Source organism: Bubalus bubalis, chromosome 2 (genome assembly GCF_019923935.1).
Source record: "Bubalus bubalis isolate 160015118507 breed Murrah chromosome 2, NDDB_SH_1, whole genome shotgun sequence".
Taxonomy (NCBI): Eukaryota; Metazoa; Chordata; class Mammalia; order Artiodactyla; family Bovidae; genus Bubalus; species Bubalus bubalis.
In genome coordinates, this window is record NC_059158.1 from 146,016,543 (window position 1) to 146,041,266 (window position 24,724).

At 41.9% G+C, this 24,724-nt stretch overlaps 1 protein-coding gene across 5 annotated transcripts in view; it reads left to right on the forward strand.

Annotated features, from left to right (window-relative positions):
• Positions 1-24,724, forward strand: part of PARD3B (par-3 family cell polarity regulator beta) — a 1,152,086-nt gene that overhangs the window by 1,075,633 nt on the left and 51,729 nt on the right. For all 5 annotated transcript variants that reach the window (XM_025261969.3, XM_044924795.2, XM_044924794.2 and 2 more), the window contains one exon: positions 4,862-4,941. In XM_025261969.3, coding sequence (XP_025117754.1) covers positions 4,862-4,941 — 80 coding nt within the window. The remainder of the gene's footprint in view (positions 1-4,861; positions 4,942-24,724) is intronic.

The following is a 24,724-nucleotide window of genomic DNA, read 5'->3' on the forward strand; positions in this document are numbered from 1 at the left end:
CTTAATATTGTCAGGCTGTCAGCTCTTCCCAGCTTGATCTACAGAGTCAATGTACCCCCAGTCAAAATCCCAGCAAGTTGTAAACTGATTCTAAACGTTATGAGGAAAGGCAAAAGACACAGACTAGCCAACACAATATTGAAGGAGAAGAACAAAGTTGGAGGACTGACATTACCCAACTTCAGGACTTACTGTAATGATACAACAACCAAAACAGCGTGGTGTTGGTGAAAGAATTAACAAATAAATCAATGGAACACAACAGAGAGCCCAGAAATAGAGCAATATAAATACAGTCAAGTGATCTTTGACAAAGTTTCAAAGACAATATAATAGAGCAAAAATAGTCTTTTCAACAAATGGTACTGAAACAATTGGACAGAATCAGATCAGATCACTCAGTCATGTCTGACTCTTTGCGACCCCATGAATCGCAGCACGCCAGGCCTCCCTGTCCATCACCAACTCCCGGAGTTCACTGAGACGTCCATCAAGTCAGTGATGCCATCCAGCCATCTCATCCTCTGTCGTCCCCTTCTCCTCTTGCCCCCAATCCCTCCCAGCATCAGGGTCTTTTCCAATGAATCAACTCTTCGCATGAGATGGCCAAAGTACTGGAGTTTCAGCTTTAGCATCATTTCTTCCAAAGAAATCCCAGGGCTGATCTTCAGAATGGACTGGTTGGATCTCCTTGCAGTCCAAGGGACTCTCAAGAGTCTTCTCCAACACCACAGTTCAAAAGCATCAATTCTTTGGCGCTCAGCCTTCTTCACAGTCCAACTCTCACATCCATACATGACCACTGGAAAAACCATAGCCTTGACTAGACGAACCTTTGTTGGCAAAGTAATGTCTCTGCTTTTGAATATGCTATCTAGGTTGGTCATAACTTTCCTTCCAAGGAGTAAGCGTCTTTTAATTTCATGGCTGCAGTCACCATCTGTAGTGATTTTGGAGCCCAGAAAAACAAAGTCTGACACTGTTTCCACTGTTTCCCCATCTATTTCCCATGAAGTGGTGGGACCGGATGCCATGATCTTCGTGTTCTGAATGTTGAAACAATTGGACATGCATATGCAAAAAAAAAAAAAAAATCTAGACAAAGACCTTACAGTCTTCACAAAAATTATCACAGACCTAAATGTAAGAGGTAAAACTATCTTCCAAAACTCCTAGAAGATAACATGGGGAAAAAATCCAGATGATCTTAAGTTTGGTGATGACTTTTTAGATATGATACCAAGAGCACAATTCATGATGTATTAAATATATGGGAACTCTCCATACCTTCCTGTCAATTTTGATTAAAACCTAAAACTGCTCTAAAAAATAAAATTGATTTAAAAAATTGCACTAGTGGCAATAACCATAATAGTAACCATAATAATATTAATAGTACCAGTGATATTGTTGCTACCATTACTAATATCCTTTTCCTTACAGTCTCTCTTCTTTTACCAAAATGTTGACATTCCCTGGAAACACAGCGCTCCTTTTAGGCTTCCGTGTTGTTTCGCTTTTGTTCTCTCTACCAAGAATGCCTTCTCCTGCTACGCCCACCCCCTCCTCCTCCTAAACGATTCCTCCTCATTCGTATTCAAGTTTTAGAGGAAACTTCAACACCTGTATGAAGCTGTCTTCAGCTCTCCCAGGTGGACTCTGGTATCTGTTAACTCAGACTCCCGTCGCCTCCTTCTTCAGACTGACACTCCAGCAGTGATCTCATTGCACCATAATTGTTTGCAGGCCTGTCTCCTTTATATTTAAAGCAATGACGAATTCAAGCCCCTGTTCATTGCTTTGAATGTGGTGCCTCGCATGGCATTAAAATAAGGAAGGTGTTTAATAATTACAAATTGAATGACTACATTAAAGATGCTTTGGTGTCAACAGAGAAGCACACAAATACATATACAACTGGAGAAGAATGGAATAATTTTTAATTGAAGTCTAGTTGCTCTACAACATCGTGTTAGCTTCAGGTGTATAACATAGTGATACACTGATTTGATTATACAAAGATAAGTGTATGTCTGTTTTCTCCAGGCTCCTCCGTCCATGGATTTTCCAGGCAAGAGTACTGGAGTGGGGTGCCACTGCCCTCTCCGAATTTAGCTTATTGTAAGATATTAATATAGTTCCCTATGCTTTACAGTAAATCCTTGTTTATCCTAATTTCATACTCCCAATTTATCCCTCCTCTACTTCTCCTTTGGTCACCATAAGTTTGTTTTCTATGTCTCTGAGTCTGTTTCTGTTTTGTAAATAAGTTCATTAGTATCATTTTGTACATTCTGCATATAAATGATATCCTATCCTATTTGTCTTTTTCCATCCGACTGACTTCACTTAGTATGATCATCTCTAGGTCCTTCTATGTTGCACATGCGGCACTATTTCATTCATTTTATGACCAAGTACTATTCCAGTGTGTCTGTGTGTATATGTGTTTGTGTAAGTGTACACCACACCTTCTTTATCCATTCATCTGTCTAGACAGTTAAGGTGCTTCCATGTCTTGGCTATTGTAAACAGTGAACACTGGAGTGCCGTGCCTGTATCTTTTCGAATTAGAACTTCCGTCTTTTCCATATATATGCCCAGGAGTGGGATTGCTGGATCATATGGTAACGCTATTTTTAGTTTTTTGAGAAATATCCATTCTGTTTTCAAGAACAGTGTAATTTCTGATGTATAAGCATCCCATCCATCTTTTGAAGCCTGGCCTTTGTTCTTCTACCTCCGTGAAGTTTTTCCTAACACCTTCCTCTGAGCTCCTGGTAGTAACATCCTGAGTGACATTGGTTCATACACTGTCCTACAACATTCTTTAAATATTTCATTTCTGATCCTCGTTTTCCCAACAAGACTAAAAGTTTCTTAAAGATAAGCATCATCCTACATTTAATATAATCTAGCATGCCAGCAACTTACCAGACAAACCACTGCATAAGGGCACAGTCTCTCAAGACACCAGAATGTTAACTGCCCCCATTAGGCCATGCCAGATCAGATAAGAACCCTGAAAATATTAACTTGAAGTTTGGTGACCACTTGAAAAGGATTAGCTGTAAATGTCTAAAGTCACACTAATACATAAGCATAGTGTTTTTCTAACATCTTCTAATATATATACCCATACCCATCTTTCTAATCATCTTCAATGCAGTTCTGGTATTTACATTAATTCTTCCTCCATAAAAAATAGGTCCAAACAAACCTTAGACAGGCGTGACTGAGGACAATACTTTAATCAATCGCTTCTTTTTTAGTGCCATTTGTTTATCCCCTAATTGTCTGATACCATCCTTGCCCTTAGTCTTTGTTTAAAAGGTCAGCCATTTAAATCAGGGCTTTATCCTAATGCAGAGATTTCTGTCTCTCTGTAGCTGCTTCCAAGTCTATATGTACAGTCTTCATCCTACCTAGGTAGCTACTGGGCTGTCATCCTCTCAAATAATTCCAGCTCCTCCTGTTCCATATATTGATAAAATATAAAGAGGTTTTACATAGGCACTCTTTAAGTGCCTCCTGTAATCATTTGACACCAGAAATCATCTTTCTTACTCTAAATGTGAGTATACACTTCTTTTGCAATATCTCCCCCCAACAAACCCTCCCTCCACACACCACCCAAGCTGGGATGGTGGTTTCCTTGAGATCCGGGACTTCTGGTAGGAAGAAAATAATTCCAGATTTAGTACTACCTAGAAAATTTTTCTCTACAACCTTGACACTGTGACTTCCTGTGTTTTATGCTTCCCCCTTCCATACCCATTATATGAGGGCTACCCCAGCACAAGAGCGAGCACACAGGTGGCCAAAACTCCACATGTGTTGACATAGACAGGCGAGCAATTGATCAGTCAACAAGTACCTTCAAATTACATGTATGTGTTTATCCCATATGTGTTTTTAGTTGTTACAATAGATATGCAAAAACTATATGTAAAGTCATATCCATGAAGCTAACACATTTTATTGAGAACCTACTGGGGCCAAGTCACTCAGTGCCCATCAGAATCTGAGACTTGTGGAAGAGACCTGAAGAGAGGTGGACACAGGAAGTATAATACATTGAAAGGGACAAAACCAACAAAGACCAACACTAGATAGAAAGGAGTTTGTCACGTCTCTGGTTGTTCGTCATGTCTCTGACAGAGCTCAGGGAGGTTCAGATGATCAGAGAGGGCTTCAGAGAATCTGTGGAAGAACTAGGTGGTTGCTGCCAGTCCCGGGCAGTAAAGAAAGGTTTCATGAAAATGTACTTTTAAATATACATTCTTGTCCCAGCCAAGAGAGGCCTAAGGAGACATGATGACTCTGTGTAATATGGTGCCCTGAATGGGATCCTGAACAAAGAAAAAAAATTAGGTAAAATCTGAATAAACTATGGATGTTAGTTATCAATACAGTGTTACTATTGATTTACAAATTGTAAGAAATGTACCATATGAATATGAGATGTTAGTCATAGAGAAATTGAGTTTCAGATATGTGAGAACTCTCTGTACTATCTTCTCAATTTTCCTGGAAGTCTAAAGCTGCTCTGAAAACTAAAGCCTATTTTAAAAGGAAATAAAAGCGGTCATAAAAATCTACAGAATACCCCTGGCATGGTGACAAGGAGGAGTCAGTTTGACAATGACCCTTTTTTGAAAGAAGTGACTTTGTTGTTAAATGCCATGTTTGTGGCTTGATCATCAATTCCTATAACGATATTGAGTTCTTGCTTGCTTTTCCATGGTTGATTTTTGGCAGGCAGCAGCAGCATTTGTGCACTGATTATAATTTTGAGATGCATTGTCAGTAACCAGGGTGCATAATGGATCTTCATCTCTAATTACTTTTTTCTCCACAGGTGTCTGGAAAGGGTCCAGATGGGAACGCACACAACCTCCGCTTTGAGGGGATGGAGCGACAGTACGCCTCCTTACCCAGGTACATCACCAAGGGGTCTCCCCTCACCTTCTCACCCACACATAAAGTCTTTAGAAAAATCTCCATGAAATAGGAATCTGGCTTTGAAATAAGGAATATGTTATAATTTTGCCTTACCACCGCCTGCCGCAACCCTCGTGCCATCCTCACAACTGTGCTAATAATTGAAACACTTGTGGGTTATTTTTTAAGGGAAGAAAATAGTATATCATTGCAATTGAACATGTCAGCAAGAATATTGGATTCTGAATGGAAATCCTAAGCCATTGCTATAAAAGTGGTATTGAACAGCCTGCACCCAGCTTAGAGACAATAAAATAGTAAATCCTCTGTCCTAGGAATTACCCATGAGGAAGGGCATGCCAGCTTTAACCTTGGAGCTTCCCGTGGGTGTTAAAAAGCAGGAGAGAAATGTGAACCTGGGAAAGTGTTTTTCGCTTGATTTAGAACCTTTCTCAGTTCTTTGGGGGAAAGGCAAATATTGCTGAGAGGCACTGACCCATTGAAGGGAAGAGACATCTGGGTGGGAAGGTTCGCTTGGCGGTTCTGGCCTAACAAAAGCCACTTATGCTATAACTAGACACCCTGAAAATGAGATACCATTCTCAAAGGTTTGTCCTCTTATCGGGGAGATGAAGAAGAATTTTAGTCTGCAATCAGTGACACATGACAAAGGAGAAGCCTTTCCAGGATGACATAGACTATAGGAGTTAAGTGAGTTGAGTGTGAGAATGTGTGAGTTTGAAAAACAAAAACAAAGAAATGTTAATGCCAGCCAGAAAACTAAAATAGTACAGAATGTCCCCTTTTTTTGTTTGTTTGTTTGTTTTTGTTTTTATTTTATTTTTTAACTTTACAATATTGTATTGGTTTTGCCATATATCAAAATGAATCCGCCACGGGTATACATGTGTTCTCCATCCTGAACCCTCCTCCCTCTTCCCTTCCCGTATCATAGCATCCCTCTGGGTCGTCCCAGTGCACCAGCCCCAAGCACCCAGAATGTCCCCTTTTAAAAACAGGGGTGCAGGTGGACCCTAAGGAGAGCTTTTCCATCATCAAACTGCATTGTTAAAGTGCTAGCTCACGGCTGGGTTACCGTTTTGAGTTGCGTGTTGACTATATTTCTGTGTGTGAATTGACAAGAATAACATCCTGAATATTACAACAGGCATAGCGTAAGTGACCATCTGCTCTTATAAATAGTATGTTGATTTTCAAAAGTAATAAAATCTCAGATCTAGCAGAGAAGCAATGTTGAACACTGATTGAGCAGGATGCCCAAAATACGATATTTTAAAAGCTTCTGTACAACTATATTTTGTCTCCCTGATTTCTCTTTTTATATGTTGTCTCATAAGTTATTTTTCTCATCCTCGATTTCTTTCCTCTTCTGATTTTTTTCCCCTGGCCTAGTATTTTGTTTTCATTTTAAAAAATAGAAGTAGTCTCCAAAACTCATTTTAAATATAAAATTTCTGGCTTTCAATATTGAAGTGTGTGGAAATTGTGGTTAAGGCAGATGGAAAGTACTGTTCTTAGAAAAGGAAGAAAAAGGAAAACTGGAAACAGTTTAATGTCTTTCCTGGCCAACTTGTACTCAGACTGCAGAAATGGATTTTTTTGGGTACAAATCAAAAGCACAGAAATAGCATTTATAAGTACAGAAATTCTGTAAATTTCACTCATTCATTACTTCCTCAAGTATCTATTGATCATCTACTACATATAAGGCCCTGAGAATCTGGAGACTGGAGACACTGTGGCCAGTTCATCCTCAGGACCCACTGTCTAGGACAGGAGGTAGCAGATCCACTTTTTGTGAGAGTGCAACCAATGCTTAGATAAGTAATAATGACCATAAAGTCCTCTGAATTTCCAACTCCTATTTAGGTTTACTAATAAACCCTGAAACGCGCAATCATGGCTGACTCAAAACACATCTGTTTTAGGGTTAAATGTCTTGGAGGAAGTTTTTGGACAGAGGCAATACGTTGATGCTGTTTGTGACTCTAGGGGCCGCCATCACAATATATGGATCGACAGAATCCTGCCAGCCTTAAGAATATAACTGTAGCCCAAAGCGAAACATCTTATACTGAAAACAGTTTTGACAAACAGTCCACTCACACACGTAACACAGTGGCAAAAGTGATGGGCTACAGGTGCTGACGTACCTTTTTAGATTCCTGGTAAGAAGGAGTCATGATGGAGAATAAATAAGGCTCAGATCAAGTGCGTGAGCTGTCCCTGGCACCGGTTTTTTTTAATGCAGGGGCTCAAACTTGAGTTTCCATCTCAACATCTAAGGGGGAGATGAAGAGAATCCCCACCCGTGTGCTCTAATCCATTGAGGGGGGTCCATATTTACCCAACAAGATGCAAATGCCTAAGGCAGGAGACCGACTACCGGCTTCTGTGTGCCGGTGACCTTTACCCTGGTTTCCTCAGCCCCCCCCGGCCCCCAACCTGCCCCAAGAGATTATACTGTCCATTCAATTGAATCATACCAGTTCCACTGCTCCTTTGTCAGGGGAGTGAGGGGACCACATCTCTGTAGGCACCGAATCCCCTCTTAGTCACAGAGGTGGGGAGCTTTAAAATATTTATGGAGCTAAATTTTTAATTAAAAATAGGAATAATTCTACTTATAGGAAGTCAGTGGCCAACCTTATTGGGGACTTAACATGCTGCTTACTGATTTGGCTCCTGTGCTGTTTGTGGAGAACATCACAGGAGTTTTAAGATAAACTTAATAGTGTTGATTTATATGTCAGATTTGGAGCCATCCACAGAGAAAATGCCCCCCTGTGCATGGAGTTGGTGAGGAGCCCTAGTCAAGGGCCACCCTAGTATGTTTTCATGGAACTCTCATTTTAAAGGAGGCCCGTACAGCCTGCTGCCAGGCTCAGTGACACTTGACCAAATAACGCCGGAGCCCCAGCCTGCTCAGGAAAAAAGACGGTTCCCAGCACTCGGTAGTTACGGGGTTGCCTAAGGCTAAGGGCTAAGCGATGTTAAGTGTTATTGTTAAGCAATGTTAAATCTTTTACCTCTGAAGAAAAATGACTTTATTTCTTTTCTCCTGAGGGTGCTGTTTTGGAAAGCAGAGCGTGGTTGTAATACAACCTCGTTAGAGAGCGTCAGGGTTTTCCCAAGGCCAGCGTTTTACCCAGGCCGTCCGGCCCCCACTTTTCTTTGGTAGTAAACAGAGGGAAATCAGCCTCCCCCTATTCTTGCCTGACACAAATTATTACTCACCCTGGGTGAGCAGGGAAGTGGCTGTTTCCTGGGCTGCTATAACGTGTGAACAACAATGTATGTATTTTTGCAAACAGCTTCTTTTTCACTTCAGCCTCCCAGCCTCTTTCAATTCTCCCAGGCCCCATTCTGATTTTACAGACCTCCTCCTGGTCCGGCCGTTCGGCAGTAAACTCTCTCCTCTCCCATCTCCAGCCTCCATCATTCCCACCTGGCCCATCCCCAACCCCCACGGGACCCCATTATCCCTTCTCTGCAGATGGCTCAGTGCATCAGCACATGATGTTGCTCTTCCGGGCTTGTAATCAAGTGTTGAGTCCTGAGGAGGGAGCAAAAAGGCTCTCCATCTCTTCTGTGGTCCTGCATGCAAGGGCGATGAAAGGTTGCTGGAGAAACTCAGAAAAGCGTTCATTGGTTCCACTACAAAATTCACATTATCCAGCCCCAGCTGGGCCCCTGCTGCTGTCCAGAATTCCTTTTAGTCGTGCTGTCAACTCCCTTGACTGTCCCACAGTGGCCGTTCCAACCCTTTTCTGCTCCCGTTAAGTTCTGCAAAGATGACTAAGCCCCCCAGGCCCAGTCTCTAGAGATGATCTCACTTCCTTTTCTTTACGACCTCGAGACATTCAACCTTAGTTCCTCAGCTTCAGCTCCCTGCCGGTCAAACTCGCTCTGTCTTCACCAACACACACTTCCCAAGGGGAGATGTGAAGGCATGGATTTGGAGTCAGGCCATAATTATAGCCCCATCCATCACTTCTCACCTGTGGGATCTTGGGCAAGTATCCAACTGGTCCAGGCTCAGTTTTTTAATCTGCAAATTGGGGATGATATTAGGGACTCTGTATAATGCTTGTATAAGTATTAAATTCAGTGATTCAAGCAAAACCCTTAGTGAAGAAGCTGGCTGACGTATTTTAAGGATTTTTTTTTTTAAATATTGTTAGTTCTTTTTAATTTTCTCTCTGGGAATGATGTGTTCCCTTTTTAATGAGTCAGACCTGTATAGCAGAGCTCATTCTCACTGGCTTTTCAGGGACCCTACATCATCAGCTATCTCTCTCTTGTCTGTATCATTAAGCCCTTGGCAGTGGCTTTCCTCCCTGTGCTTACAACCGTGAATGCAGAGGCTCAGCTGCACAGTTCGCTGGGAGTTCCCCAGCGTGCAGAAAAGGAGAGCCAATGGCTCAGGGAGATATGCTGGGGGCATAACTGAGGCTGAGGGATCAGCCAGCTCTTAAAGAAAGACCCAAGTCCAGATGATCATGAAGGGGACATTACAAACTAAAGTGGCCTGCTGTTCTTATACATAGGGAGCTCACGTCAGGGACATGGGAGCTAACTCAGGTCTAGGTAAGAGGCCACAGCCCCTGGCCAACAAGGCTTAGATTCAGACCCAGTGTCTCCTGAGTGGTGGAACCTACCATTGTGAATTAACCAGCAAGGCTGGACACGATGTTCTTGTCGCAGGACAGATATGGTAAGGGAGGGGCCCGCTATTGACCAGTTTGGGGACGTCCTGGGATATGACAAGAGATACTCCTGTCGGCTCAGGACCTGACACGCTGACCAAGCCTCCAGCTGTCAGGACTCGTAGCTGAGCCAGGCTCAGGTGGCAGGCCGACCCCAGGAACTTGATTTTATTCCATCAGAGAAAACAGAGATCTTCCCTCAACCCTCCTTCCTCCTCAAATCCTCATTTTGCTTCTTTTTCGGAAAAAAATTGGCTCTCTTTCCACACCAGCCTCTGAACTCTCACCTCTTGCCCCAGGCTTCTGACCATGCCACTGATGCTCCCAGCTGACTCTGCCTCCAGTTCTTTTCTTTTTTTGTAATATTGGAGTGTAGTTGATTTATAATATTGTGTTAGTTTCAGGGGTACAGCAAAGTGATTCAGTTATACATATATTTATTCTTTCTAGCCCTGTTTTCTATATAGAGTCTCTCTGAGCTGCCTCCTCCATTCTCTTCTTTTTAAACTTTAATTTTTAAATTTTATTTTCTTGCTATTGAGGCTGCACTGCGTCTTTGTCACTGTGTACAGGCTTCCTCTAGTTGCAGCAAGCAGTAGCTGCCCTTTAGTTGCGGTGCACAGGCTTCTCATTCCCGTGGCTTCTCTTGTTCCAGAGCACGGCTCAAGGACACGCAGGCTCAGTAGCTGCGGCACATGGGCTTAGTTACCCCATGGCATGTGGAATCTTCCTGGACCAGGGGTCAAACCCATGTTCCCCGCATTGGCAGGTAGATTATTTACCACTGAACCACTAGGGAAGTCCCTCCGCCATTCTTATAGATTCAATTCTCATCACTATGATGATGAATCCAAAATGAACCTGGCTAATCTTCGTATCTCACTGCCTGCTTAAGTACCCGTCCTTCTATCTCCAAGATACCTCAAAGTGCACGCATGTGGGCTCAGTCGCTTCAGTCATGTCTGACTCTTTGCAACCCTATGGACTGCAGCCAGCCAGGCTTTTCTGTCCATGGGATTCTCTAGACAAGAATACTGGAGAGAGTTGCCGTGCCCTCTTCCAGGGGATCTTCCCAACCCAGGGATCGAACCAGCATCTCCTGCATTGCAGGCAGATTCTTTGCTGCTGAGGCACTAGGAAGCCTCTAATACCTCAAAGCCCCCATGCTAAAACCCAAGCCCTCTGCCATCTTTCTTTAGTTCTTCCTCCTTTTAACTTCCATAACATTAGTTTACCACTTCACCAGTGCCATTGAAAACATCTTAGACTACATTTTGATTCTTCACTGACCCTTTCCACCACTATTAGATTATAAATTCCTTGAAACAAAGGATATTGTTCTATACCCATCATTTTTGCACCTATCAACAGGACCTAACATAGGACCATGTATACAGTGAGTTTTAATTACACCAGTACACAGATGAGATTTTGTTTTTATATAACTAAGTTGCAGGAAAGAATGCCTCCCTTTTTTTACCATTTATTTCAGAGCACTATTTTCCAAAGTATTGATTTTTCTATGAGGATGTTCCTTTTCCCTAGAGTCAGTAGAAATCCAGAAGTCCAAATAGTTACCCACTGCTGAGCACTTACTATGTACCAGGCCCTGTTCTAAATGGTTTGTATCCACTGACTGATTTAACGTGCACAGCAATCCTGTGACTCAATAGCATCCCTATTATTATCTTCATTTTATAAGCAAGGACACAGGCAGAGAGAGATTCAGTGAAATTGCCCAGGTTCAACAGTTAGAAGCAGCAGAGCTGAGATTTGAACCTGAGCAGCCTTGACTGCGAGTTTGTACATTTAACATCTAAGGTGCTTAGATCATTCAGCTCAGAGTCAGACCCAAACTCTGTGATTATTACACACCCTGTGTTATTTACTCACCTGCTTGTCATTCTCACTAAAGTGTAAGAGCCTTCGAGGACAGGGACCGTATCTTATTCATCTTTGCATATGACACGGAACATTACTAATAGAACAGTTTAGGTAATGCCTTTCAACCATCTCTGCAATGCTGTCATAAAATCAATTCTTTTCCCGTTCCCTGGGGTCCTTCCTCTGAAATATGAACAGTTTAATGCATAATTGCTAGATGAACATTAAGCAATAGACTTTGCCCACCAAGAGGGGAATCCTGTTTGGTTAGAACACTCCTGAGAGTTGAAAAAGCAGTGTCTGCAAATTGGTACTTGGGTTCTTTAAGATTAAGAATAATATCTACCCAGAAGAAAAGAGATGATGATAAATTTTCTGATGCAAAGCTTCATGAGCACTCCCAAGGAGAGAGTCTCCCTTTCCGGGATTGATGTGGGACAAAGACCTACTCAGGCCAGATCTGCCTTCAGTCCCCATGGTGCTCTCACCCGTTTTACAAGAGTTACTTAAGGGGGAAAAAGTTCTCTCTGAACAGTTGAAGCAGCTTGAGTTTAGTGTGAGAAGTTACACACTAGAACTGATTTGAGGTAGAAAGAGCAACTCTAGAAGGAGCAGACACCTTATGTGTGCTTCCTTGGAGCCCAAAATAAACCCGCCTTCTAAGTTTGTGCTGGGTACGATTGTGTCCAGACTAGAAGAACACATCATAACAGCAGACTTACGCTTTAACGTGTCAGTTGGTTTGCTTGATGGGTTTCAGCTTTCTCACCTGCATCTGCCTTTGTCTAGCCCCAGGAAGACTGCAGTCACAAGCGCACAGCCAACTTTGAAGCCTGCAACATGCACAGCACCCACTAGGTTATAATGTCCACAGAGACGTTTCCCTCACTGCTTAAAGACACTCTGACTTGGCTCGTTCTCATCTCCAGTTAGCCTCCGCTCTGTTCACAGCTATTGAATCTTCGTTTGCCAAGCTTGCCTCACTTTCTGCCCTTGCTAAGCAGATGGCAGTGACCCTTGAGTTCTGCAAAGACCTCCACCAATGCCACAGTCCTGGTCTTTGCTGAGGCTGATGGTGATTAAATGAGTTCAGTGAAAGCTTGAGCCACAGCACATTAGGTGCGTACGTGTGGGAGTGCGTGTCCAGTGCAGGTGGAGATTTGGCCACCTGGATCTGCATAAGCTGACAAAGTCTCCACACTGCCTAATCGAGTACTGCTCTCTGCCACAAGGCCAGTTTGTCAAATAGGATGCTTCACGAGAATATATGTCCTGCTCGCCGCAGCCCTGGCAGCCAGTCAGATGTTCACCTGGGGTTTGAGGCCATTTCAGCTACAAATACTTCCTCTTCACAAGTCTGTAGACAGAGCCCTTTGTCCTTCATCTAGATCCAAGGAATCATGGCCAGTCTTCCAGTCACCTTTCTAGTGACACAGCTTTACCTGAGTAGCCCATTCTTGCAGTGAAAAGCTACCTCTCAGCACCCCAGGCTGTGACTAGGGCTCTGACTTGCAGGAATGCTAACCTGGGCTGAGGAACTTGTCTCCAGTGTGTTTTCCACATTTGCATGTGACAGAGTTTAATGCTTTTGAAAATCAATGAAGCTCTTTTACCCCACCAGACTCAACTTTCTCATCTTCTCTCCTCAGTCCCTGAAAATCTCATCTCTACTTCCCCTGCCCCATAGAGTCAGCTGCTTATTTGACTGGCCCCTCTGACACCACCTCACTCTTAATGCAGGGGACAAAATGATGAATTAGCAGCAATTTAGTTCTTTGGGAGATTAAGATGTCTCCATTGTCAACTCAAACTTCCTGAAAAATGCAAAAAGCCCTAGTGTATAATACCGTCTTAAAGATGCCAAGCCGCTGAGATCAGGGGGTTAATGCTGCTGCCATATCATTTTTATGTCACTTAGTTCCTCAAATAAAAGTCCATTTTAATCAAACTTTTTATCATTTCCTCATAGCCAATATATCCTTGATGCCAGTTGGGATATTTGATATTAATTATTCAGTCGAAGGGCTCCATTATGAATTTAGTTAGAATATTAGTGATTTAAAACACGTTAGGACCCATTACAGTACTGATATCCCCAGAGTCATTTTAAATGAATCTTTTTTATTGAAGTATAGTTGATTTACTATGTTGTGTTAATTCCTGCTGTACAGCAAAGTGACTCACTTATACACATATATACATCCATTTTTTGTATTCTTTTCCATTGTGGTTTATCCCAGGATATTGACTATAGTTCCCTGTGCTAACAGTAGGATCTTGTTGTTTACCATTCTGTATGTAATAGTTTGCATCTACTAATCCCTAATTCCCAGTACATCCTTCCCCCACCCACCACCCCCCCTTAGCAACCACAAGTCTGATCTCTATGTCTATGAGTCTGTTTTTGTTTCATAGACAGATTCATTTGTGTCATATTTTAGATAACATATATAAGTGATATCATATAAAATTTGTCTATCTCTGCCTGACTTAACTTCACTTAGCATAATAATCTCCAGTTGACTTCATGTTGCTGCAAATAGCTATATTTCATTCTTTTTTTTAGGACTGAGTAGTATTCCATTGTGTATATATATCTTCGTTATACATTCATCAGTTAATGGATATTTAGATTATTTCTATGTCTTGGCTATTGTGAATAGTGCTGCTATGAACATTGGGGTACATATATATTTTTGAATTGTAGTTTTGTCCATATTTATGTCCAAGAGAAGGATCATATGGGAATTCTACTATATTTTTAGTTTTCTGAGGAACCTCTGTATTCTTTTCATGATAGCTGTGCCAGTTTACATTGGTTCACCACCACACCCTCTGCAGCACTTGTTATTTGTTAGTTCAGTTGAGTTCAGTTGCTCAGTTGTGTCCGACTCTTTGCAACCCCAGGACTGCAGCACACAAGGCCTCCCTGTCCATCATCAACACCCGGATTCCACTCAAACTCATGTCCATTGAATTGATATTGCCATCCAACCATCTCATCCTCTGTCATCCCCTTCTCCTGCCCTCAATCTTTCCCAGCATCACGGTCTTTTCAAATGAGTCAGCTCTTTGCATCAAGTAGCCAAAGTATTGGAGTTTCAGTTTCAACACCAGTCCTTCCAATGAACACCCAGAACTGATTTCCTTTAGGATGGACTGGTTGGATCTCCATGCAGTCCAAGGGACTCTCAAGAGTCTTCTCCAACACCACAGTTCAAAAGCATCAATTCTTCGGTGCTCAGCTTTCTTTATAGTCCAACTCTCACATACATACATGACTACTGGAAAAACCATAGCCTTGACTAGACGGACCTTTGTTGGCAAAGTAACGTCTCTGCTTTTTAATATGCTGTCTGCTGCTGCTGCTGCTAAGTCGCTTCAGTCATGTCCGACTCTGTGCAACCCCATAGACAGCAACCCACCAGGCTCCCCCGTCCCTGGGATTCTCCAGGCAAGAACACTGGAGTGGGTTGCCATTTCCTGCTCCAAATATGCTATCTAGGTTGGTCATAACTTTTCATCCAAGGAGTAAGCGTCTTTTAATTTCATGGCTGCAGTCACCATCTGCAGTGATTTTGGAGCCAAAAAAAATAAACTCTGCCACTGTTTCCACTATTTCTCCATCTATTTGCCATGAAGTGATGGGACCGAATGCCATGATCTTTGTTTTCTGAATGTTGAGCTTTAAGTCAACTTTTTCACTGTCCTCTTTCACTTTCATCAAGAGGCTCTTTAGTTGTTCTTCGCTTTCTGCCGTAAGAGTGGTGTCATCTGAATATCTGAGGTTATTGATATTTCTCCCAGCAATCTTGGTTCCAGCTTGTGCTTCTTCCAGCCCAACATTTCATATGATGTACTCTGCATGTAAGTTAAATAAGCAGGGTCACGATATATAGCCTTGACGTATACCTTTCCCGATTTGGAACCAGTCTGTTGTTCCATATCCAGTTCTAACTGATGCTTCCTGGCCTGCATATAGGTTTCTCAAGAGGCAGGTCAGGTGGTCTGGCATTCCCATCTCTTGAAGAATTTTCCACGATATTTTGTGATCCACACAGTCAGTGGTTTTGGCATAGTCAATAAAGCAGAAGTAGATGTTTTTCTGGAACTCTTTCGCTTTTTTGATGATCCAACAGATGTTGGCAATTTGATCTCTGGTTCCTCTGCCTTTTCTAGATCCAGCTTGAATATCTGGAAGTTCACAGTTCACATATTGTTGAAGCCTGGCTTGGAGAATTTTGAACATTACTTTACTAGCATGTGAGATGAGTGCAATTGTGCAGTAGTTTGAGCATTCTTTGGGATTGGAATGAAAACTGACCTTTTCCATTGCTGTGGCCACTGCTGAGTTTTCCAAATTTGCTGGCATATTGAGTGTAGCACTTTTACAGCATCATCTTTTAGGATTTGAAATAGCTCAACTGGAATTCCATCACCTCCACTAGCTTTGTTCATAGTGATGCTTCCTAAGGCCCACTTGACTTCGCATTCCAGGATGTCTGGCTCTAGGTCAGTAATCACACCATCGTGGTTATCTGAGTCGTGCAGATCTTTTTTGTATAGTTCTTCTGTGTATTCTTGCCACCTCTTCTTCATATCTTCTGCTTCTGTTAGGACATTTCTGTCCTTTATTGTGCCCATCTTTGCATGAAATATTCCCTTGGTATCTCTAATTTTCTTGAAGAGATCTCTAGTCTTTCCCATTCTATTGTTTTCCTCTATTTCTTTGCATTGATCACTGAGGAAGGCTTTCTTATCTCTCCTTGCCACTCTTTGGAACTCTGCATTCAAATGGGTATATCTTCCCTTTTCTCCCTTGCCTTTCATGTCTCTTCTTTTCTCAGTTATTTGTAAGCCCTCCTCAGACAACCATTTTGCCTTTTTGCATTTCTTTTTCTTGGGGATGGTCACTTGATTACTTTCCTTTAGTATACCACTAACACTGACAAGTTAGGGAGAGGTTGGAATACCTCAGCCTTTTTCGTGAGTAACATAAGTTCCTGGGAAGGAAGATAACTTAGATGACATTAAAAATGAATCCATGTTCATTGTCTTTTCAACACTTTGAAACCCTCAGCAGTAAAAATTATAATAATAATACAATTGTTGTTTAGTCAGGGAATTTATGAGAGAAAAGAAAGTATTTTTGAAGTATATAATTTTGAAGTATATAAGTATATGTTTCTATTTGGAACACAAATAAGGATGTAAATAGTTCAGCCTAGAGCTGTGTATGCAGAATACCTACAAACCCCAAGTGCGTGGATCAGGTCCCCAGACTCCAGACTGCACTTTGCACTGCTCTTTCACAGAATCACTTGTGTGGTGGTGTGGGGTGCAGACTATGTATCTGCAGTACTTATTATGCTCTAAGAATTCTATTGGACATTTTAACTGTTTGACTTCATTTATTTCCTATAACAATCCTGAAATAAAGTCTTATCACTATTTGATGGATGAAGAAACTGAGTCTCAGTGACACAAAGTAGTATGGTCAAAGTGGCATACAGAATATGTGGCAGATGGTGGATTCAATTCACCTCTTTCTACTTCTGAAACCTACAGGGTCTCTACAAGTCACGTTGTCGAGCTAGGCTGGCTGTGAGCAGGCTGGAGAGATGCACCTTTATTAAGGTGGCTCTCGCTGAGCAGACCCCACCCTAAATTATGGCAGTATATAACTCTGGGACATTAAAATGAACAAACTGCTAATGGACTTCAAAATTACTGGGAGCAGCATCCATGAACCACAGAGCTCCCCTTAGAATATATAAATACCACTGTCCTCCCAGCTGAAATATCTTTTAAACAGTGCTGTTTTTTAAAGACCGCTTCTTTGTCATGCTAGCATTTCAAAAAAGACACTCGTTGGTTCTACTTCAGCAATTTTCATAGCCAGGAAAGTATCATTGCTTCTTTTCCAGTATAGTTCCGGCAGATCCTCAGGGGACATGGTGAGATGAAAGTGCCAGATAACCGTAGAGGGAAGGCTTCTATTGACTCTACTGCTTCAAGTCCAGAGAAGAAAGCGTTGGCAGTCGATTACTGTGGAGGTGCCATGCGAGCCCATCTGTGCCCTGGATTTTATGTGACACGGGCCCCATGACCTCAGTCACTATGCCAGGAAGCACCTTGGTCCAGCTCCATTATTTCTAGCAAAGGCAAACATTTGTGGTACAAATTGGGAAGGGCTGGTACAAAAAGAGAAGCATCCAGTATGTGTTCTTGCTTATATTCCAAGTCTTTAATTAAGCCTAGATTGAAGTGGTTGGGGCTCATCCCAATAGAAGGTTGTACGACTCGACAGTCAGCAAAACTGACGCTTATGGTTGAAGATGGAATCGCATGTTAAATAGGTGGGAACCTGGCAATTCTCATTGGCTACTTGCCACCAACAATATGTTCTAGGGCATCATTAAGAGCCTTTAAACTTGACCATTGCTTGGAAATGAAGACAGGGTGGTGACTGCTCAGATAATGTTTCTGCCCACTAATTGCTTGCATGTATCTGAGGCAAACACAGACCCATTTCCAGAAATGAGAGTTTCTGACAGCCTGGGTTTTGCAAGGTTTTGGAAGGTGCTGGAAAGAGCTGTAACTGTCACAGCAGAGGTTTAAGATGGAAAATAAGCATGCTGAGCTGTTTTGAGAAGGAGTTTGCCACAGTGAGGTTTTTCTTCTGGAAATAGGCTTATAAAATCGGGATTGGAGTTTATGGTTGGTCACTTTCCACTGATATGTTGGTGCCTTTGACAATTTAAGCTACATGGTCTTGACTGTGCAACACCCTTTCACAGTTTTTTCCAGCCTCAAAATCAGGTCCATATATAAGACGGAGCTTCAAGCCCATGTTTTATATGAGTAATTTCCGGATGTGCTACATGTAACACGGCCAAGATAATGTGATGACTGCCTTCTGTGGGTTGGTTATAGACGAGTCACTTAAATTTCCACCTTGTCAACAATTTAAATTCCTTAATTTATCCTTTTACTGGTGACTCTTTTATTTTCATATCTCTTTTTTAAAAAACAGAGATCAGTTATGAATTGTTCAGAGCTAGCTGTGCAACTGTATTAGCCTAAACAGATGAGCTAAGAAAGTTGTCTGCCCTTCTTTATTCCTTCATTCAACAGCTATTTACTGGCTACCAAGTTCAATATACTCTGTAGGCATTGAATATAAGCATTGAAGGACAAGGCCCTGGACCACAGAGCTTGTAATCCACTGGAGGGGTAATTGTACAATCACAGAGAAATCATAAAATTGTAACTCTGCCCATTAAGAAAAAGGAGAGACAAGTCATTCAAGAAAATATAATGAGAAATTGGGCCAAATCAAGGGAGGGAGGGAGCTTGGAGCTGTGATCTGAAGAAATTAGACAGAAGAAATAAGAAATATTCCAGACAGATGAACAACATGTGCAGAGACCTTGGTAGGAGGGAACGTGGTGAACAGAGAGACTGAAAGAGGGCAGCTTGGCTGGAACAAAGACTGCAGGAGAAGAAAGTAGAAGTCAGACCCATGGTTAAGAATATTCAGATTTATTCAAATACTGATGGGAAAACATTTGTGAGTTTTAGCAGGAGAATGATGTGATCAAACTTGCATTTCAAATCTGTAGAGAAGAGATTAAGGAGAGGCTGGAGCAAAGGCAAACCAGGTCAAAGGTCTTTGTTATGTAGTTGAGGCAAGAGATGGTGGTGGTGATGCTGGTGGAGATGGGAGAAAATGGTGGGAAGAACTGACAGCACCTAATGATGGGTTGCACACAGAGGTGTGGGTGGAGGGAGTAAAGCCCGGTGTCAAAGTGAATCCACACAAAATAGGGTGGGTGGTGGTACCCTTCCCCCAGAGGGGAAAGGCTAGGAGAGGACTCGTTTGAGGGGAAGATCATGAATATAAGCTGGGATATGCTAGATCTGAGGTGCCTTTCAGACTTCCAGCAGGAGACCCTGATACGTAGAGATGGCTTAGCACAAATGGGAACTACAGTGACTCAACCAGGATGCCAGACCAACATGTGTTCATCAACATTGAACAGAGAACCCCAGAGCATATCAGCAGTGATGTTGTAATGAAGCACAGAGTCTTCTACTTATAAAGTACAAACAGAAGAAGTGGGGCAGGACAGATTGCTAGGGCCTGGGCTCCATGGTGGTGACTTGTCTTCACTGCTTCTGTGAACCGTAGAGGCTTATCTATCACTGTCTGTGTAAGTTAATTCTGGAAATGATATTGTTCTCAAGTGGGAAGAATTGGTGACTTAATGCCATCTGGCATTCTGTGGCTAAGCATAGCTCTGACCCCGAAAAGCATAAGCATGAAGGGAAGAAGGAACAGTGGAAATCATTTTGGTAACTGTGCTGTGCTTATAAAATAGAATACCCTTGTTCTTCAGAAATATGACTGAAACACCTATGGGTGAAAAGGCACAAGTCTCCAGTTCACTCTCAGATGGTTCAGGAAATAATAATATGTAGATACATATGTGCTTAGTTGCTCAGTCATGTCCGACTTTTTGTGACCCCAAGGACTGCAGCCCGCCAAGCTCCTCTGTCCACGGGATTCTCCAGGGAAGAACGCTGGAGTGGGTTGCCATTTGCTTCTTCATAGATATGTATAATAGCATGTATATATGTTATGTGTACATACATGGGGAGACCATGAGAGGGGATGGATGGGGAAGGGAACAGAATGAAAGAAAACAGGAAAAATGACAAGGTAAATGGGGCAAAACATGAATAATTTGTAGATCTGAAAAAAAAATAGGAAGTTCTTCATACTGTTGTCTGAGTAGCAACAGCAGCAGTAACAAGGGACGGTGGAAGTTCTCATCCTAGTACAGACTCAAAAGTAAAAAATGTGCTCATTCTGGAGCCTTAGACTGGGTTTGAAGACCCAGAGACAAAGATTTTGGAGCGAGTAATTTTATGTGTGAAGCAACCCCATGAAGCCCTGGAAAGGGAGTGGGGAAGGGAAGAAAGCTGTTACCAAGTATAGCATACCAGCTTAATAAGCAGGGTCCTGCTGGGGGCAGCAGACAGAAATCAGTTCTTCTAGGACCACTGGAAACAGTACAAATGCACTCACACCTTGTCCTGACCTTGTGAGAGGCAAGGATGCTGCGGTATTTATCTTTCAAGTCCTGTTTGTCATTGGCTGAGGGTTGCTGCTAAAGAAACCAATTCCCCAGCAGGTCCCAGGCCCTGGTAAGAGGACGCTGTAAGCCTCGAAGCACAGTTCCTTATAGAAAGTCCTGCAATGGCCCCTCAGTGCTAAGGAGCTCTGGGTGGGTCCCAGCAGCCCAGCTCCAGCTCATGTCCAGTCTCCAGAGTCAGAGCAGATCAGTCCTGGTTGCCTTTCATGAGAGAAAAATTATGTAATCAATAAGTAGCCCTAGACTGTCTTGATGCCTTCATTTTATTTTTGGAGGAAGTGTTCTGTGAATTAGTTGCATCTCATGTGGAATACAATGAATAACGATAGCATCGGCAGGGCAGCCCAAGAGCATAACCCCAGAAGAATGCATTTCTGGTTTCTCTTCACTCAAATATGCAATTCATCAAAATGATGTAAAGTCTTTGACAAGTTCATTTTCTGTCGAGCCCATGCTCAGAACATCACTAAAATACAGCGGCACCTCTAGGAATACCCCCAGGATTATGGAAAGCCTCAGGAAAATGGAAATTTGGTAGTACGGTGCCTAAATCAAAGATGCTTTTTAATGAATGTTTGAGTGTCTGCAGTGACTTTACTAATGATCATGGCTATAAACACACACCAGGTCAAGTTCTGCATGGATTTCAACACACCACCTTTGCTCCAGTTAAGAATAGCAGGACCTTAGCCAAATGCAGGGATGAGTCATATAGCCCTAGTTATGACATTCCTTTGAGCGCCACGGTCTTATCTTAGCCTTAGACTTTATGGTAAGATACCAGTGTTATGTTGTGAAGCCTACAAAACTGATCAGTTACATCCAGTTCAATTAAGATGCTTAGGTTCATCTTCCTGAGAATAAAATATATATAAGTTAAGCAGGCTTCAGGATAAATTCCTGGCATGTATTACTAGGTCAAAGGGTGAATATTTATAAAGTTCCTGATGTATACTTCCAGACTGACCTATGAATAGGTTGTATAAGCTTACACCCTCACCAAAACTAAATACAAAATATTTTCTAAACTGTGTCAATTTAAGAGATTCAAAAATAAGAATTATGATCACCATCTGTTTTAATTTGTTATTGCCTTGCTCTTAGGGAAGTTGAATTTTTCTCATATGTTTATTTAAATTTGCATATTTTTAAAGTCTGTGGTAGCTTATCTGCTTACTATCATTTCTATCTAGGTTTATCTTTTTCTTCTTGATCTACTAGAACTCTTCATATATTAAGGACATTAACACTTTGTCTCATGTTAGCATTATTTAATGTTATGTTAAAATTATTTAATTTTAAATAATTAAATATTTAAATGTTTAAAATTTAATGTTAAAATTATTTTTAAAACATGTTAAAATTATTTAGTGTTATGTATGGATGTGAGAGTTGGACTATAAAGAAAACTGAGCACTGAAGGATTGATGCTTTTGAACTGTGGTGTTGGAGGAGACTCTTAAGAGTCCCTTGGACTGCAAGGAGATCCAACCAGTCCATCCTAAAGGAATTCAGTCCTGAATATTCATTGGAAAAACTGATGCTGAAGCTGAAACTCCAATACTTTGGCCACCTGATGTGAAGAACTGACTCATTGGAAAAGACCCTGCTGGGAAAGATTGAAGACAGGAGGAGAAGGGGACCACAGAGGATGAGGTGGTTGGATGGCATCACCAACTCAATGGACATGAGTTTGAGTAAGCTCCAGGAGTTGGTAATAAACAGGGAGGCCTGGCATGTTGCAGTCCATGGGATTGCAAAGAGTCAGACACAACTATGTGACTGAACTGAACTGAACATTATTTAAATTTAACTTTATATTTATCTGGAGAAGAAAATGGCAATCCACTCCAGGACTATTGCCTGGAAAATCCCATGGACAGAGGAGCCTGGTAGGCTACAGTCCATGGGGTTGCAAAGAGTTGGACACGACTGAGCAACTTCACTTTCACCTTATATTTATAGTAAATAGGAATTTATAATTTTATAAGTTAAAACTTCAGTCTGTGGTTGATGATTTATTCTTTGCTTTTGTATGTAAAAAATTGTCTCCCATCATCAGATCAGATAAATACTATTTGTTCAGTCACTCAGTCATGTCCAACTCTTTGCAACCCCATGGACTGCAGCATGCCAGGCTTCCCTGTCCTTCACTGTCTCCCAGAGTTGCTACCAGGGTTCCCTGTCCTTCATTATTTCACAAAGTTTCCTCAAACTCATGTCCATTGTGTTGGTGATGCCGTCCAACCGTCTCATCCTCTTTTGTCCCCTTCTCCTCCTGCCTTCAATCTTTCTCAGCATCAGGGTCTTTTCCAATGAGTCAGCTCTTCTCATTGGGTGGCCAAGTACTGAAGCTTCAGCTTCAGCACCAGTTCTTCCAATGAATACCCAGGGTTGATTTCCTTTAGGGTTGACTGGTTTGATCTCCTTGCAGTCCAGGGGGTTCTCAAGAGTCTTCTCCAGCATCAGTTTGAAAGCATCAATTCTTTGGCGCTCAGCCTTCTTTATGGTCCCACTCTCACATCCATACATGACTACTGGAAAAACCATAGCTTTGACTACACAGACATTAGCCCGTATTTTCTTCCAGTTCTTTGTGATTTATTTTTTAATTTATTTATTTTACTGAATGAAAGTTTTGAATGTGTGTCATTTTAAGCAGTAATGTACTTTCACAACATAGTTTCAAGTAATTTCAACCATGATGTTGTTATTATCATAAAAAAATACATGGCAGTCTAGACACCCATGCTAAGAAAGATATCTGTGCATTTTATCGGCATGCATTGTCAGTCAGTTTATATCTTTCTTTCACTGCAGTTCGGCCCTGTGTCAGGACATGTGTCCTGAAGCATATTCTGACCAAGACCCTTTTAACGTGGTACAACACCAGGTCTTCAGTGTCGTGGGGGTAGTCGGGATCACCTAAATAGACTTCTTTCTTAAGGTGCACTTCCTCTTGGAAAATGTGTTCTCCTCTGCTGACCCTCTTGCAGCCTCCATGACCCTCTGCAGAATGGGCAGGTGTAGGACCCTCCTGGAACCTGCATCCCTCAGATGCAGGTCCTCAGATGCAGGTCCTCAGATGCAGACCACTCTATGTGGTCCTCAGATCTGCTTGATAAGAACTCTATGTGCACTCCTCAAAGGCAGCATTGATATTATTGGAAGTTTCTCATTTAATTTCTTTGACAGTTTTACTGGAAGGAGACTTGTGTTGAGACAGTATGTGTGTCAACCTGGCTGACCCCAAAGGAACTGTGAGAGGAGGGGTTCTTCATCTGGGGTCCTGATCTGACATATCGAAGCTGCCTACCACTGGGCTTCAGGGGATCTTCAAACTCCCTAAGATTACATGTCATGCTTTTTATGAATGATATTCTGTACATATTTCTGAGGGAAGGGGTAAGCAGGAGAGTTCTGTGATGTAGTAAGCTTAAGACTCACTAAGTTTGAGGAATTTATTGTAAACTCATCTTAAAGAAAATCCTCATATTGTGGTTCCATTGGCTATCATTTTTCTTTCAATGAAATGTTAACTAATGCCTTCAGAGAGAATACTTCATTTGTAAATTTTATGAAAAAAAAAATACTCAAATACTAGCTTACTGTGTTGAAAGGTGCCCTCAATATTAGAGTGGATATGGTAGTTTCAGCAGAAACAAAACAAGCAAAAAGACTTATTTTGGTCTACCAATAAGCCTCACACAGTACAATGTGTATAGACATCTCTGTTTTGGACCCTGCGTTTTTTGTCTGCTTTTTTTTTAGCAAGAACAAAATCTTCCCAGCATATAAATTCCAGAAAGCAGGTTGAATGGCATTGAACTCTTGGCTCTGTGTCCCCATTCCCCTCCCTGCTCACACTCACCAGCAACATGAAATACAGAACCTGCTTAAGTTTCCAAGGCCACATTTATGTGCTCACCAGTTCTTCCTAAAAAGGATTTACACATTCTACTATCTTCCAGCTTTTGAAAAATAACATTCTGTTCTTATCCCCAG